The sequence below is a fragment of the Podarcis vaucheri genome, assembly GCF_965113315.1.
Source record: "Podarcis vaucheri genome assembly, chromosome: 1".
Taxonomy (NCBI): Eukaryota; Metazoa; Chordata; class Lepidosauria; order Squamata; family Lacertidae; genus Podarcis; species Podarcis vaucheri.
The window spans coordinates 80,805,934-80,820,439 of record NC_138759.1 but is presented as its reverse complement, the minus strand read 5'-3'; the positions used below and the strand labels follow the sequence as shown (position 1 = coordinate 80,820,439).

The window sequence follows — 14,506 nt, the reverse complement described above, 5'->3', positions numbered from 1 at the left end:
ACACCAAACAGGGAACTAACCATTTTCCTTTACTATTTGGGAAGTAATGGGGGGGGGGATTCACTGTTTCCATAAACATATATGAAAACAAAACAAATGGTGCATATGCTTGCAGCCACTCACAGGGAAGAGATCCAGCTACAGTACATAAATTAACTCACATTTTAAAACTGGGTAAGTTCTTCCCTGTTCTAAACCTCCAAGGGCACACATTTAAAATATAATGAACTGACAGTACCAATCAAATCTAGTAATATTATTGGACTCAAAGAATAAGCTAAATGAATCAGGTCTATGTTCACAATCTTCACTTATGCAAAAATTACACTATATGGATTAGTACCATACAGAACCACACAGAAGTTGTGTTGGTTATGTCAATCTTCCATGAAAAGAAAACTTAATCAGAAACCTGGTACACAGTGCATTCAGAACATAGTACTCTGGATTGGGATAAAGAGGCTTCAGAGAGAGAAATCAACATTGTGAGCATTCTGGTCTATTATTTTAGTGACAGTCATAAGAAGAGTTTGCTTCATAAATGCTAGGGATAGAGGCGTTAGACATGAGGCATAATTTAAAGGAAAAAATCCTCTTATGAGTGCACAAAATGTGTAACTGGAAAATGAACAAGCTGACTACACACAGATTATAACTAGAGAGACAGCCACTAACCATTGCAACACAAACAAATGGAAAACAAAAAGGCAGACATTAAATTTTAAAATACTCACTTGCCGATATCATCTTGGTCAGCAAACTTCTCATCGTTGAAGCCAAACTGGTCAATAAAATTGGACGTCATTTGTTGCATCTGATAATCAGAAAAGGCCTGGCAACCCCAGGACCAATGACAGTGATATAATGATTCTAATAATAGTCTAAATACTACTTGCCCATTTTGCTCCAGAAACACTTTCTCCTAAATTATTTATCTATGAACTATCAAATGTTGAAACTTGAGGGCCTTAGGGCAAGTGCTTGGTAACAGTTGCTCTTCTGTAATGATTCGGTTACTTTTTCATAAAGTAATAATTAACTTAGGCCTGAAGTTACTCTTTTAAAAACTATAGGTAAAAAGGCAACAAGAGTTTGGATACTCTTACAGAAGTAGCTTGAAGAGAAACAGTGTGACACCTCCATCAAATTATTTGAGGAAGATAAAGGGAAGTCTTTTTTGGATCCAGCAGAAGTTACATATATTTTGGAGGCAGTATCTACAAAGCAATTTCCTTACTAAGAAGGTTGCATCCACTAACATGGTTCTGGTAAATGAATTAGGTGCCTTGTGATGCCACCAAATAAGGCATTCAACAAATATTTAAGATAGCATCTTAATTTTCTGCATAGGCCACAGAAAAAAGAAAAGCTACTGCAACAGTTTGGAGCTCTTTTAAGTAAGCATGATCCAGAGTAACTTTTCAAGCTGTCATCACTAACTGGCTAGAATAAGCTAGACTCAGATTTGATGAACTACCATGGCACAGATGAAGACAGCTTTTATGCCCATGGATGGAGAAATCCCCAAAGTACGTATCAGGAGACTGGGGGAGAAAGAGGCTAATTCTAGAATTGCAGTTAAACTAAGACTACATTTTCACAGACAGTAAAGCAGATTTTTCAAGTGCCTTCTTTGAGTACACAGCCAGAAACTGGGTGATTTTGCCGGAAAGAGAACTGTGCTAGAAAAAATAGCCTCTAAAGCACTAGTCATATATGCCTTTGGTGGTACAACTGCCAACAACCATTTCTGCAGGATCAGGGGTACACAAGACTGTGGGAACATGTGGTCTGCTTCCCCTCCCAGATAAGATTATAACCCTCTTTTAGTTCCACAGTCATGACCATAAAAGAACAGTTAACTCATGATCAGGTGATAATAGACTACAGAATATATATAATCAGTTCACTAAGACTGTTAAGAGAAATAACACAAGTATTTCCAGCTTGAGGGTGCTACACATTTGTGAAAGCAGGTAACTACACTTTTAGTTTGCCAGCTGGAACACCTAAAGGAATTAACTGCCTTAGTTCTTACAGGTCAGTTCACACGATGTTCCAAGCCAAACATGGTTTGCAGTATTAAAAACATATATTCTGAAATCTCCTTATGTCTCCTCAGAAAGTTGCAACTGACAAGAGTTGTTAGAAAATTAAAATTCTAATCAAATTAATGATACAGACCAAAATTACTTACATCCTGGAAGTTGTGACCATACATACCCCTCCCCCAAAATTCCACAGCTTTCAGGATATGCCTTCAATTTTTTCCTCATCTTAAAAATGCTAAATCTAAGTTTTAAAAGTTGCAAATTCCCGAGACAATAGTCTCACCCAAGTTCTTTTCAATTAAGACATCAATGCAAACAATTGCAAACAGTCCAGAGTTTGACTCACTTGCTGTAAAGAGGAATCCTGCGAGAAACCAGTTTCTTTAAAATCAATTTCATCGTCACTGGATGAATGTATATGACAAGTAGTAACCTAGGGACAGAAGAATTAAAGAATCAGCGTCAGAAAAAGGGTTTAAAACAATACGTCCCAGGTCTATACATAGTTCAAAAAAAATGTGTGTGTGTGTATGTATTAAATGAATTATTAAAAGACCAATCTGCCTGGGGTCTTAATTATAAGAAACTCTGTACTGTTCGAAATCCAAAAGTAGGGCTCTATTTTTGGCAAAGGAATTCTCTAAGACGATACAAAGTTAGTATACTTTGAAAATTAGAGCTGCACACACTTTCAAAACAAAGATAGGATAGCAATCTCTCTTGGACACGGCTGTATATTAATGGTTCCTCGACATCCTGGAAAAAGTGACAAGTGGAATGCCTCGCCTTCCTTGGAGGTTTTAAAGCAAAGGGGGCTTGGGGGGGGCATATGTCATGTACGATCTGGCTGAAAACCCTGCATTGCAGGGGGTTGGACTAGATGACCCTTGGTGTCCCTTCCAACTCTATACTTCTATGATTCTATGAGTTAGAAAGGTGTTGTCCTGCATTCCTGACAAATAAGGGCCAAAATTCCCATAGAAAATCTCCCAGAAACTTCATCTTATGAAACCTACTAGATCCACTGTGTTTCTTTTGTTTGTTTCTCCTAAAGAACTTGTGCAGAAAGTCTCCCATCGCTCCCTGATTTCATCTGGAAGCTCTAGAAAGTCAAGCAGAAAGCGGTTTAATAAGAAAGCTGCTGCATGTTGTCATGTAAGGCACATTAATTTTCACTCTATTTTATTATTTTAAAATACCAAAAGCATTACAAAAACATATACACTCATCCCCCAAAGTAAGGTAGAACCCACATGCTAGAAATTCTGCCTTGTTCCTTGCTGTATGCAGAAGGAAGACATGTGAGACTTAAAAGTAGAATCTGAGATTCTTCCTGGAGTGAAGATTCACTTACCCATTTCTGGTTCTGAACCAACCCTCTGCTGGCTTTTATCTCTCCCTGTAATTGGTATGTGGCCCTGATAAATTACCCAAAAGGAATGCAGCCTTTTCTAAAGAAACTTCTACTGTCTGAATCACTCTTTGTCCACTTTGTTCCCAAAGTGGGAAACATGATTTAAAATGTGTCTTAAATCAGTTAAAATTGCCTTGGCATAAAACTGATCTACCCCAAAGGGCAAATTTTCATTTTTGTATATAAACAGCCCCTATAACAGATATTACAGACAAAACTAGCAGGGGTAGAGTGAAAAATATCTAACGGGCAGAATCAACCTGTAGAATTTTAGCTTTGCTTAGATATAGATAACATGCACTGACAATCAATTCTGCAGTGATTAACTTTTAAGATGTTGTAGGAGAGGCAGGAACCAATGGGCTGACTGATAATCTCTCAGAGGAAACCCGAAGGTAAAGGCTTGGCATGTGAGAAGGGGAGAGAGGGATATACATTGTCCACATTTAGAAATCAGCAATAAGATCAAGTATTTGTTTCTTTAAAAGTACATCACTTACCTTTAATAAGCTGCTGCACTAATGTACAATTTGGCCCTTTATCCGTACTGTGCACAATACAGTTAGCTATTCTTGTTAAGTGACCCATGTAGCCATATCGTCTTCCTCCTTCAGCCCTGCAAGAATTCAACAAATTTCATTATTTAAACAGGCAGTTGTTTAATCTGTTACAGACTGTTCTCTCTATAGGTTTGGAAGAGTATATAAGTAAACGAGATGGTTGTTCGGCAAAGAAGAGAAGAGAATGTGACTTGGTCAGTCCTTCACAAAAAGGTCAATCAATTGTTAGGCAGTTAAAGTATTTCAAACTCTGCTCCTCAATTTGATTTCAAGAGCTGTGCAGAGTATCATATGGAACAAATGTTAGTTGTGGTGGGGGGTTGATTACTTTTACAGAATACACAACTCTATAATATAGCCATTAATTCATCAAGATTTATTTAAATTCACATCTATGCCTATGCTGTGCATACAGCGATCTCCATTAAAACAATTTGACTCTTCAGACTTAGCTCAAATATAAATTTGCTCTTATCATAAAAATATACTGAAGTTAAATTAGCAAAAGCAGACCCATATATTGCTTGTGCAAATCACATACCCACAAACAGCAGCAGTGAACACTGCAGGGATAGAAAGAGAGAGAACTTGCCTAACCTTCTCCGCTCAAGAAGCCAGTGATTTGAACATATTCCCTCTAGGCCAAAGTAGTATGCTTTGTGAACATCAATCAAGTACAGTTAATATTTTGTTTAAATTTGTCTTGAATTAAATCAAGTACTATGTTACTTCCCAAATAGTATACAGCATGCATAACTACAAATGCAGGGAATGGGTTTTGATTACTTACTGTTTCTTCTCATTCATTTCCCATGCTTCAAGTATTCGTTCTATTAAATGGCACTTAAGGAAAAGCTATAAAACAAAAGCTTCCTTAGTTTTTTTTGGCAATATATATTTTTGCTACATATCTTCAAATATACCATGTACATTCCCCCCAACCGATCCTTCCAGTTCACCATATTCTAAAATTGAAAAAGAGTACAAGACTGAAATGATTATTACTCTGCAGCTCTACTTCAAAATATTCTGTCACAAGTTAATAGCTGCACTGTTGGCAGCTTTTAAAAAAAAGGCGTGATTTTCTTGACAAAACATGACCTATTTAATCTAGCAAAAGGAACTAGTAGCTGATCTATACTTGGATCAGCAACTTTATTTCTTGAACTGCAGCTGCCATTGCTCTGGAGTACAACACTTCTGCTAAAACCAAAAACTGTTTTTGTTAGAGGAAGGTAGCAGGACAGTGGTAAGCGTAAAAGCCTTACAACAGTAATTTAACTTTTTCATCCTCTTGGTCACCTTGCTTTTATTCATCTTACCTAGTTGACTGAGTATTTCTATGTGGGGAGCCTAGCCCAATTATACCTAGAGTACTACAAATAATAAAAACAGCTTACATGTTTCAGCAAAAGGTTGTCTCCAGTGGAATCCTGATCTGAAATTGTACCATTTTCTGTGCTTTCAAATGGACTTGCGAGAATCAATGCAATACAAATTTCTACTTGAGTATGTAAAAAGTTATTCCATGTGTACTTAAAAAACATGTCCTGTAGGGAAAAAAGAAACTAGAGTCAAACATAGCCCTGTTAAAATCCAAGTCTGCGTGCTTAAGTTTCCATGAATTGAACTCTACTCAAAGGATGCTCCCACTGGAAGAGAAGGACAGTAATTTTTGCTGTTTCCTCCCTTCATCCTTCCAAGATCTGGTCCAGAGCAGCACGGGTTGACCCTGCAGAATGGAGTGGAGGATGGCACTCAAGTCTCTAGAAAAAGTGGAGAAAAACACTTCTTCCCATCTGTCAGTGAGAGCCTTCGCTGAAAATGAGTCCTTTTGTATACTAAGGATTGCATTCAATGTAGGACTAAGGTGAATATTCTGTTACCACAAGGGTTTCTCATCGTGCGATGAAACGTTCTCCTGCTTTCCTCCTCTCGTGCCTCCCAAATGTGTTCTAAGGTTTTCTTTAACTCTCTGAAACAGATCTGGAGGAAGCAGAAGGGGAATCCACTTGTGCTACTGCTAATCCTTGCTCAAACACAAGTTAGTTGAATGCTGCTCTGAATTGCAGCAAAGTAGTAATAGTAATAACTAAGCCTAGTTTCAGTATTCTTTAAAAAGAAAATTCAATAAACTACTGTCCCCAATCAACATATGCACAAACCATCTTATGCCACTATAGTATTTGTGTTAGCAGTGCCTCAGAGAAGCCTATGGATGGAAGATGCAGCAGCTCTGCTAGCAGATTTCTGCATTCTCAACAAAACAGACTACTCATGAATATTAGAGTATATCACATCAGCTGATAAGAATTCCTACAAAAAGTGACAGCTGCTCATGAAGATGCAAGCTGCTCCCAATACCCTTAACCAAACACAGATTACCGTATTTTTTGCACCATAACACTCACTTTTTTCCTCCTAAAAAGTAAGGGGAAATGTCTGTGCGTGTTATGGAGGAAATGCCTACGGGTGGCATGCCTACGGATTTTCCTCCTCTAAAAACTACATGCGTGTTATGGTCGGGTGCGTGTTATAGAGCGAAAAATACGGTATATGTATGTACTGGCCAATTTTATTCTGTTTAAGATAAAACAGTGCCTGTGTCTCCATCTTAATTTATGATGGTGCTATGGCCAATAAAGCACAGCCCCATTTTTCTAGACTTCTGAACTTATGGGACATTCCTATTTCCCACAGTTGCATCTGCCCCTAACAAATGATTAAACTATTTGTAACAAACTACACATTATGCATGAGGTCTGAGGTTGGAACCCCAACTTTCAAAAGAACTGAAATGCCTGTAGGGAAGTGCAAATTTGTTTGCAATGGAGGGGACTTAACTCTCTATTCCCACCCCATTTTCAAGTTGAAAATCTCCATCATCCAGAGGCCATTTTCCCTATGGAGAGAATATCAGTGAATGCCCCCAGGTCTCGACACACATAGTTCATGACTGCATTTTAGTGTACTTTTTAAGTTACAGGATCCATTCATGGATATCTCATGTAATTTAATTTGACTTTCAGATACAAAACCTGAGGCAGCACAGAAATATTAATTTCACAGGTAACATTCCACTCAGTCACTCAAGGAAATCATAGTATCTTTTACCTGTGTCATGACATAGCAAGATTAGGAACAATTAGCACAATAAAAAAGTTATGAGCATTGCTGTGATAATCTGTGATAGGAAAGTCAATATTGCAAGTATTTATGCTCTTACCAGTATAACTCCTATGCTATTGAGCTCTATAAGTTCCAGGTTTACACTGTTTGTATTTGTCTGTAGAAGGCTGGATATTAATCTGATCACATTTAACCTGGTGTTCCCTACAGGTGGATCCAATACACCCCATGTTGTCTTCATAACACTTTTCTAGACAAAAAAGAGAACAAAAATATTGAAGTATTACTCAAACTCCAAAGTATTATTTATCCACAAGGGGAGGGGGCAGGAGGAAACAAGGTACAGTGGTGCCTCGCAAGACGAAATAAATCCGTTCCGCAAGTCTCTTCGTCTTGCGAGTTTTTCGCCTTGCGATGCACGGTTTCCCATAGGAATGCATTGAAAATCAATTAATGCGTTCCTAGGGAAACCGCCTTCAGACCAGGTACGGGGACAGTCTGTCCCTGGACCTCTTCTGAAGGCTGGGGGGGGGGGGAGACGACAAGGGCTTTTCTTCCCACCCCCAGCATTTTAAAAAAACCCGGGACAGCGGAGGACTTCTCCGCTGTCCGGGTGATCTTAAAATGCTGGCGGGCGGCATTTTAAAATCGCCCCGGGACAGCGGAGGACTTCTCCGCTGTCCGGGGCGATTTAAAAGCCCCTGGGAAGGCAGGCAGGGGGGACAAAGACTTTTGCCCCCCGCCAGCCTTCAGAAGAGGTCCTGGACCTCTTCTGAAGGCGGGTGGGGGGCGAAAGTCTTTGCTCCCCCCCGCCTGCCTTCAAAAGCCCTCCGGGACAGGCAGGCAGGGGGGAGCAAAGACTTTTGCCCCCTGCCCGCCTTCAGAAGGTGTTCCCTCCCTGCCGCCCGGCTTTGGAGCATCGCTCCGAAGCCCGGCGGCGGGAGGAGGCGTTCCTGCCCCACCGCCCGGCTTCGGAGGAGGTCCGAGGACAGTGGGGAAGACGCGCTGCGCTTCCCCGCTGTCCCGGATATTTCCCTATGGGCTGTCGTCTTGCGAAGCAAGCCCATAGGGAAATTCGTCTTGCGAAGCGCCTCCAAAACGGAAAACCCTTTCGTCTAGCGGGTTTTCCGTCTTGCGAGGCGTTCGTCTTGCGAGGTACCACTGTAATCACAAAACTAAGTCTGAAACATTTAGCAGAATACCTGAAGGAGAAACTCAATGTTAGTCCCATACATTATGTTCTACAATATCATGGGCTGAAAATGTGAGGACATATATGTAAAATAAGCAGTTCAATGATCAGTTGGCCAGTGACAAAACAAGTTCTCAAAGTTGCATTTCTTTTGCTAAAACCATAACAAGATTGAGACTTGGTCTCCTTCCTTTGGCATATACAGAGTATTGGATGGGACAAGGCTATTTCATTCTGTTCAAGGCTTTGAAGAAGCCAATAAATGGCAAGTCACTCTTGCTGCTTGGCATGGGAGAACAGGGAGGAGACTGGCATAACTTCTCAACTTCTTCAAAGCCTCACTACCAAAGTTGGAAGGTAGATCAGTCTTCCCCAATCCGGTGTCCTCCAAAGGTTGCTAGACTACCACCTATCATCCTTGACCATTGGTCATGCTATTTGGGGTGATGGGAGCTGGAGAAAATATATACAGTGCACTAGGATGGGGAAGGCTGATCTAGGCAATCATGCTGCAAAGCTTGGTTCTGCACGTCAAGAAAGGGAAAGCAGCAGAACTAGAATCGGGCAATATAATGCTCTCAGTTTCCTTGGCAATGGAGGTTCACTTCTACACTGGGAACACAAAATGAGGAAGAGAGGGGAGAAGCAGTTTGGTCACTGAGGTGATAGAGAGACTCCCTCTGGGACTGGAAGAAGGGTGGCTTATTTACTTATTTAAAATATTTATCCACACCTTTCCACCTCATTACTGAGATGCCCAAAGGAGATGTCATATAATATTAAAATAGCAGAAATAATATAATATCAAACAAAGCAAACAGCAAACACAACAGATTAAAAACAACTCTTAAAAGCCAAGTGTATATAGGTTACCCACCAATGTCCAATTCATCAAACAGTGGATGAGTGCCCTCAAAGCTGGATTTATGGAACAGAATGGCTCCAATTTCACATGCACTAAATGTTTTACTTACTTTGGGGGGCTCCAAGAGCAGTTCATGGAAGGATGGAAGTCGTGCTTTTATGGCTTCTAATACACTCTTGTTGACCAAGTATGTTGAGTGGCTCATACCTGGTGGGCAAATCTCTATGTGACCTTCAAATCTAAAATGAAGAAAAGGTAAGCTCTTTAACACAGAAAGCACAGCCACTTTAAAAAGACAGATCAGCAAGCTGACTAGGCTAGATAATAGTAAAGGGAACAAATCAAAATTTTTACATTCAACTCTCCTTTCACTTAAGGTGATACAGTATCTGCATTGTTGTTCACCGACCCACATCTAACAATTCTTTAGTCTTTCCCTCAACCCAACACACAGACACACAGTAAAATGGTGTTTTAAAAGTTTGATTAACATACACAAAAACTGACTTCTAAGCAACATGAATCTCATATTTTTGCAGTGATGTATTCATGATGACCCCATTTCAGAAGCTTCCACTTGGACTGTGCAAGACTTATTATTTCCAAGAATGTGTATAAGATAAATGTTTAGGTACAGATAATGTAGTCACAATTTACATCAATTTAATAGAATCATAGAATTACAGAATTGGAAGGGATCATGAGGGTCATATAGTTCAACCCCCTGCAATGCAGGAATCTTTTTCACAACGTGGGGCTCACAACCCTAAGAAGTAGTGACTCATGCTCTACCAACTAAGACATTAATATAAACTAATGACATTAATTTACACAAATGATACCATATTGTTCCAACTGTTCCCTATAGTGAAATCAGTGTCGCAATGGACAGAAAGTGGCCTTTTACATGTATAAACTGCATTTGCTAAACACCTTCTTACTATCCAGAATCCACAAAACTAGGTAGAGATCAGCATTTTTCTGAATGAAACCTTTATACATATGCAACTGCACACAGTCATCTGACCAGGGTAGAAACAACGCAACTGCTGCTGGATAAAATACTGTTAAACAGTAGAAACATTAAAAGACAATCTTACGTTGGCCGTCTCGTTTCCAGTAAGGTCAGCAATATCTGAATTGCACTGACTATAGCTGATTCGTTTTTCTCTTTATGGAATATATTTGATAGCAGCTGTTCTATGATTTCTTTTCTAAAGAGAGAGAAAACATTGTTGGAAATTTAACATTCCCTTTTGTAGGTGTAGGCATCTGAAGGAATGCTTCTCCTTTTATCAACCTGCCCAGGTTCTTCTCATTGTTCCACCACCAGAGGCAATACATTCAGTGGTGGCACATGATAATAGTGCCTTTTCTACAGTGACACATCTATTATAAACCAGGCACCAAATTTTTTAACATTCCAGTGCTCAGTTAAGACATGTCTTTTTGCTTAGGCATTTATGGAATATTAGACTGCTTCTAGGCTAAATTTGTATTTTAACCTGCTATACTTAATTAATTGGCTATAGCATTGCTTCAAAACTATCACACCCCTAGATCTTTTGCAGGGGGGAGGGGACACTAAATATATTCTGAAATGAATAAATACATATTTTTCAGGAAAGGCATACATATGGCCTATAGTTTGTTCTTTGGTCCAGAGCTGCTTGCGTTTTTCTTTAATAAAAGAATCAGAATTATTTTAATAGCAACCCTAATCCTTGCAACAGTAATGGCAAGCTCATAAACCAGGAAATGATCACATGGCACTAAAATCCTTTCATAACTAGGGGAACAGTCTTGACCAATATAAACATTTAGTATTTCTGGACATTGATGTTATCTACTATGCACACAAACTCTGCCCTTGGCCACCTCCCCTTTAGTTCTTGACTGCAATCCTACAACCCACACTCTTGACAAAAGGTTAACTCCCTTGCTCAGTTCCCATTCTGTGGATAATATCAGGCCATATACTGCACCACGGCCAGTTATGTACTGCAAGCATCAACAAATAGTGCATAAAATTTATTTGTGACCCCTTTAAAGAGTATAGATCCTAGTTTTACCATTCATAGATTTCAAGGCATTAAGTTACTTTAACATCTGCTTATATAGATAAAAAACATAAATAAGTTTCCTTAGTATCATTGCCATCACCTTTGCAAACCATGTACTTTCTCTCTCCGAGCCTTTTACTATTTCCTCTACTTGCATGCACAAGAGGGAAGGAACAAGCAGGGAAGACTGAAACTCATGCTTGCTTATCTCTGTAATGTCAAACCATGGTTTAGCGTAACATCTGAACTAGGTCAGAGTATAGTGCATCTCAAGGTTGTTGCTGTTTATTTTTTTAAAAAATACACATTAAACTCTTTTATCTTTGTTAACGTGATCTAAGCATTTTTATGTCTTGTTTCTTACAGAGAATGCACTATCATACTTCAGAACTTGCATTCAAGTTACATCATTCTCCATGGCACATGCAAAGCATTCAACATTTCAAAAAATGTCAATATCCATGGAATATATACATACATCTATGACAGCAATGACAACATCAAGTCAACCTACTTTTCTAGTGTTGCAAGCAGTGGATCTGGTTCTGAACTGTTTTGTACTTGTAGCATCTGGTCTCTACTCAAGCGGATAATTTCACAGAGTGACTGGGATGCGTTTGAGTGTCTCTAAACAACAAGGACAGTTTATGGAATAAAAAAAAAAACCCTACAGTATTCATTGATAGTTAGCACCAAAGGTTAAGACTTAAATGCAAATTCACCCAACTCCCGGAAGGCAACACAAATGATGAGTGTTAAGCTACAGGACCAGCAGCTCCTCCTTATACGCTTCTCATTCTGTATAGAATGCAGGTGACAAAATTGAAGTGTGTGGATTTTGTAAGCAAGGCATAACTAAGCACAGAAAAGTTTTAAATCAGAGAAGAGTGGCTTTTTGCCCCTTGGGGGGCACAGGTGGCAGTGGGTGGGTGGGCAGGAGCTGCATGCCAGTGGGTGGGGCTGGTGACAGTATCTCCTTTTACTGCTCTTAAGCTTGAACAAAACACATTCAACTCCCCTTTTCACACAGACACAATCATCTCCCCCAACTCCCTCTCTCACACACTTTTAACAGGATCCTCTCCAGCAATCCTGCTGCAGACAAGACTGCTATCTCCATAATGCTTAGCAGTGCAAGACAGCAGATTTTTTTGCCACAGTACAAGTGATGGTTTATCATCTGGGTGATGGGGAGAAGTGGGAGGGGCTCTGTGGGGCTTGGCATGGAGAGCAGCAAAGGACAAAAATTTCCTACAAAATTTACGTGAATATGAACCATGACATGTATTCCTTACATCTTCATCTTGAGAAGGATGCACAATTTCCACAAGCCGCTGAATTATTTTTTCTTCATTCAACCACTGTAGAGACATATGGGGGAGGGGAGGAAATTAAGTCTCCTTTCACATTTTCATCAGTCACACAGATCGAATAGATAGTACCACTCACAAGCGAAATTATACATTAAAAAGTGCATTCCCAGAGATAACAACATCAGTAAGACTTCAGAAACTTGAAGGAACCCATAAGCAATATTACCACATGCAAAGTATAATTCTTTATAAAAACCAAGAACATGAGTATGGGCAATCTTTAAGGGTGCCAGGGAGAAAGAAAGGATCTCTAACAATTATACCATATCTTTTTGTATTTATTTTTGGGAGTGGGGGAAGATGTCCTACACTAGTACACTGATTAGTATATATATTAATTATCCGTCATGTTGCAGAGAAGGCATCCGGTACTGTTTCTACTCTAACAGCAGCTGGTAAGTTTTTTAGCATTGCAATATACCGCCAAATCTTTAAACAACCTACCAGCATTCTCCCAAGGTATACAAGAAGAATATTTTGAGACATTTGCATATGTTCTGCCCTTTAATGCGAATCATTTCTGCTAATTAAATATGTTATCACTGGGTAGACCCACCAAATGAAAAAAATAAGACCTCTTTTGTTTACCATCACTCCAGCTTTCTGTGACTGGCATATTATATTTTCTCTTATGCTTGCACAGACTGATTTTAAGTGACTTATGCTGCCATATAGCATTCCATTGCTACATGTCCAGTTCCTCCTGGAGATCATGTTCCCAAGTTTACTTAAACCCCAACAGCATTCTTGTAGATTTTTCAATATTTATTTCTGAAACCAGGCCTTTAAAATCATCCTCTGCTTCTAAAATTACTAATTCAAAGACTATGAGAGGCCCATTTAGCTTTTCTCTGATAGTGGAATTAGAAATAAAATTAACATTTGTGTTATGCAAGTCTGCACAGTGTAAACCCTAAAGGCCAACAATGAATCAATTCGCAGTTCCCTGAAGGGATTCCAAATATGCATTATCTGCAGTCCTTCCAACCTTTGTGGAACAAAGATAGGAAAATTTCAGCATCACTGTGTTCCTCCTCCATTGATTCAGAGGTGTGTGGTGGTGGCGGCGGCGGCATCAGCTTTTTGAGCCATGACACACAGCCTACCAGCTTATAAGAATCATTCTGCATGTGAATTGCTAGGAGTGTTAAAACTTTATGTGCTGTTTCAACAGATGGAGGGGGGAAATAGCAAAAGAGGGGGGGAGATACATAGATATCTGCAATGGGAGAGGCATAATATAGACAGTAGAGAGGCTTATGGCTAGAGCTGCAGGAATACAGACGACAACATGCATTAAAAGATGGAGAGAAAGGCAGAAAGGTTAATAGACTGGAACAGAGACTTGCATGTGGTAAAAAAGAAGATTATCAAATGGGGTGCATAGAGGAGAGACCGTAGTTCTAAAGAGAAATCACAGCATTAAAATTAAAATAAAGTTGCTTTTCCTGTGACTGAAATAGTAAAACCTGCTCTCTGACTGATTTTTATGCACTGCTGCTGTAAGGTGACACTTGCATTTTTGTCAACACACTCTAGCATTCTACTTCACATTTAATGACTTGTACACAGCACACAAAATAGCTTAACATGCTATTTGAGCTACAACTGGAATAAGCTTAATTGCTAGCTGGTAATCGATATTTTAAATGAATGTGTTGGAACGGTGTTTTAAGAATTACCGCAAAATATTGATTTCATTCATGTTTAAACTATGGCAAGCTCAGTTGTCACTACTAACAATCTGAAACCACGACAGTTTTGGAAGTACAATCCCTTTTCCATGCTTCTAGATGCATTCATGGCATCATAGTCATGTATCTAAACCAGGTAACAAACAGTTGGAATATGGGAAAACT

The 14,506-nt window shown here is 39.4% G+C and overlaps 1 protein-coding gene across 10 annotated transcripts in view; it reads right to left on the bottom strand.

Moving 5' to 3' along the window:
* The window catches only part of PPP6R3 (protein phosphatase 6 regulatory subunit 3), a 55,464-nt gene that overhangs the window by 15,637 nt on the left and 25,321 nt on the right, over nt 1-14,506 (bottom strand). For 6 of the 10 annotated variants that reach the window (XM_082192135.1, XM_082192134.1, XM_082192132.1 and 3 more), the window contains 11 exons: nt 12,570-12,635; nt 11,789-11,901; nt 10,312-10,425; nt 9,321-9,450; nt 7,252-7,404; nt 5,426-5,575; nt 4,816-4,880; nt 3,966-4,081; nt 3,068-3,153; nt 2,398-2,484; nt 735-832 (listed from right to left, as the gene is read on the bottom strand). In XM_082192135.1, coding sequence (XP_082048261.1) covers nt 735-832; nt 2,398-2,484; nt 3,068-3,153; nt 3,966-4,081; nt 4,816-4,880; nt 5,426-5,575; nt 7,252-7,404; nt 9,321-9,450; nt 10,312-10,425; nt 11,789-11,901; nt 12,570-12,635 — 1,178 coding nt within the window. The remainder of the gene's footprint in view (nt 1-734; nt 833-2,397; nt 2,485-3,067; nt 3,154-3,965; nt 4,082-4,815; nt 4,881-5,425; nt 5,576-7,251; nt 7,405-9,320; nt 9,451-10,311; nt 10,426-11,788; nt 11,902-12,569; nt 12,636-14,506) is intronic. The other 4 variants (XM_082192139.1, XM_082192140.1, XM_082192141.1 and 1 more) reach the window with 2 other exon arrangements.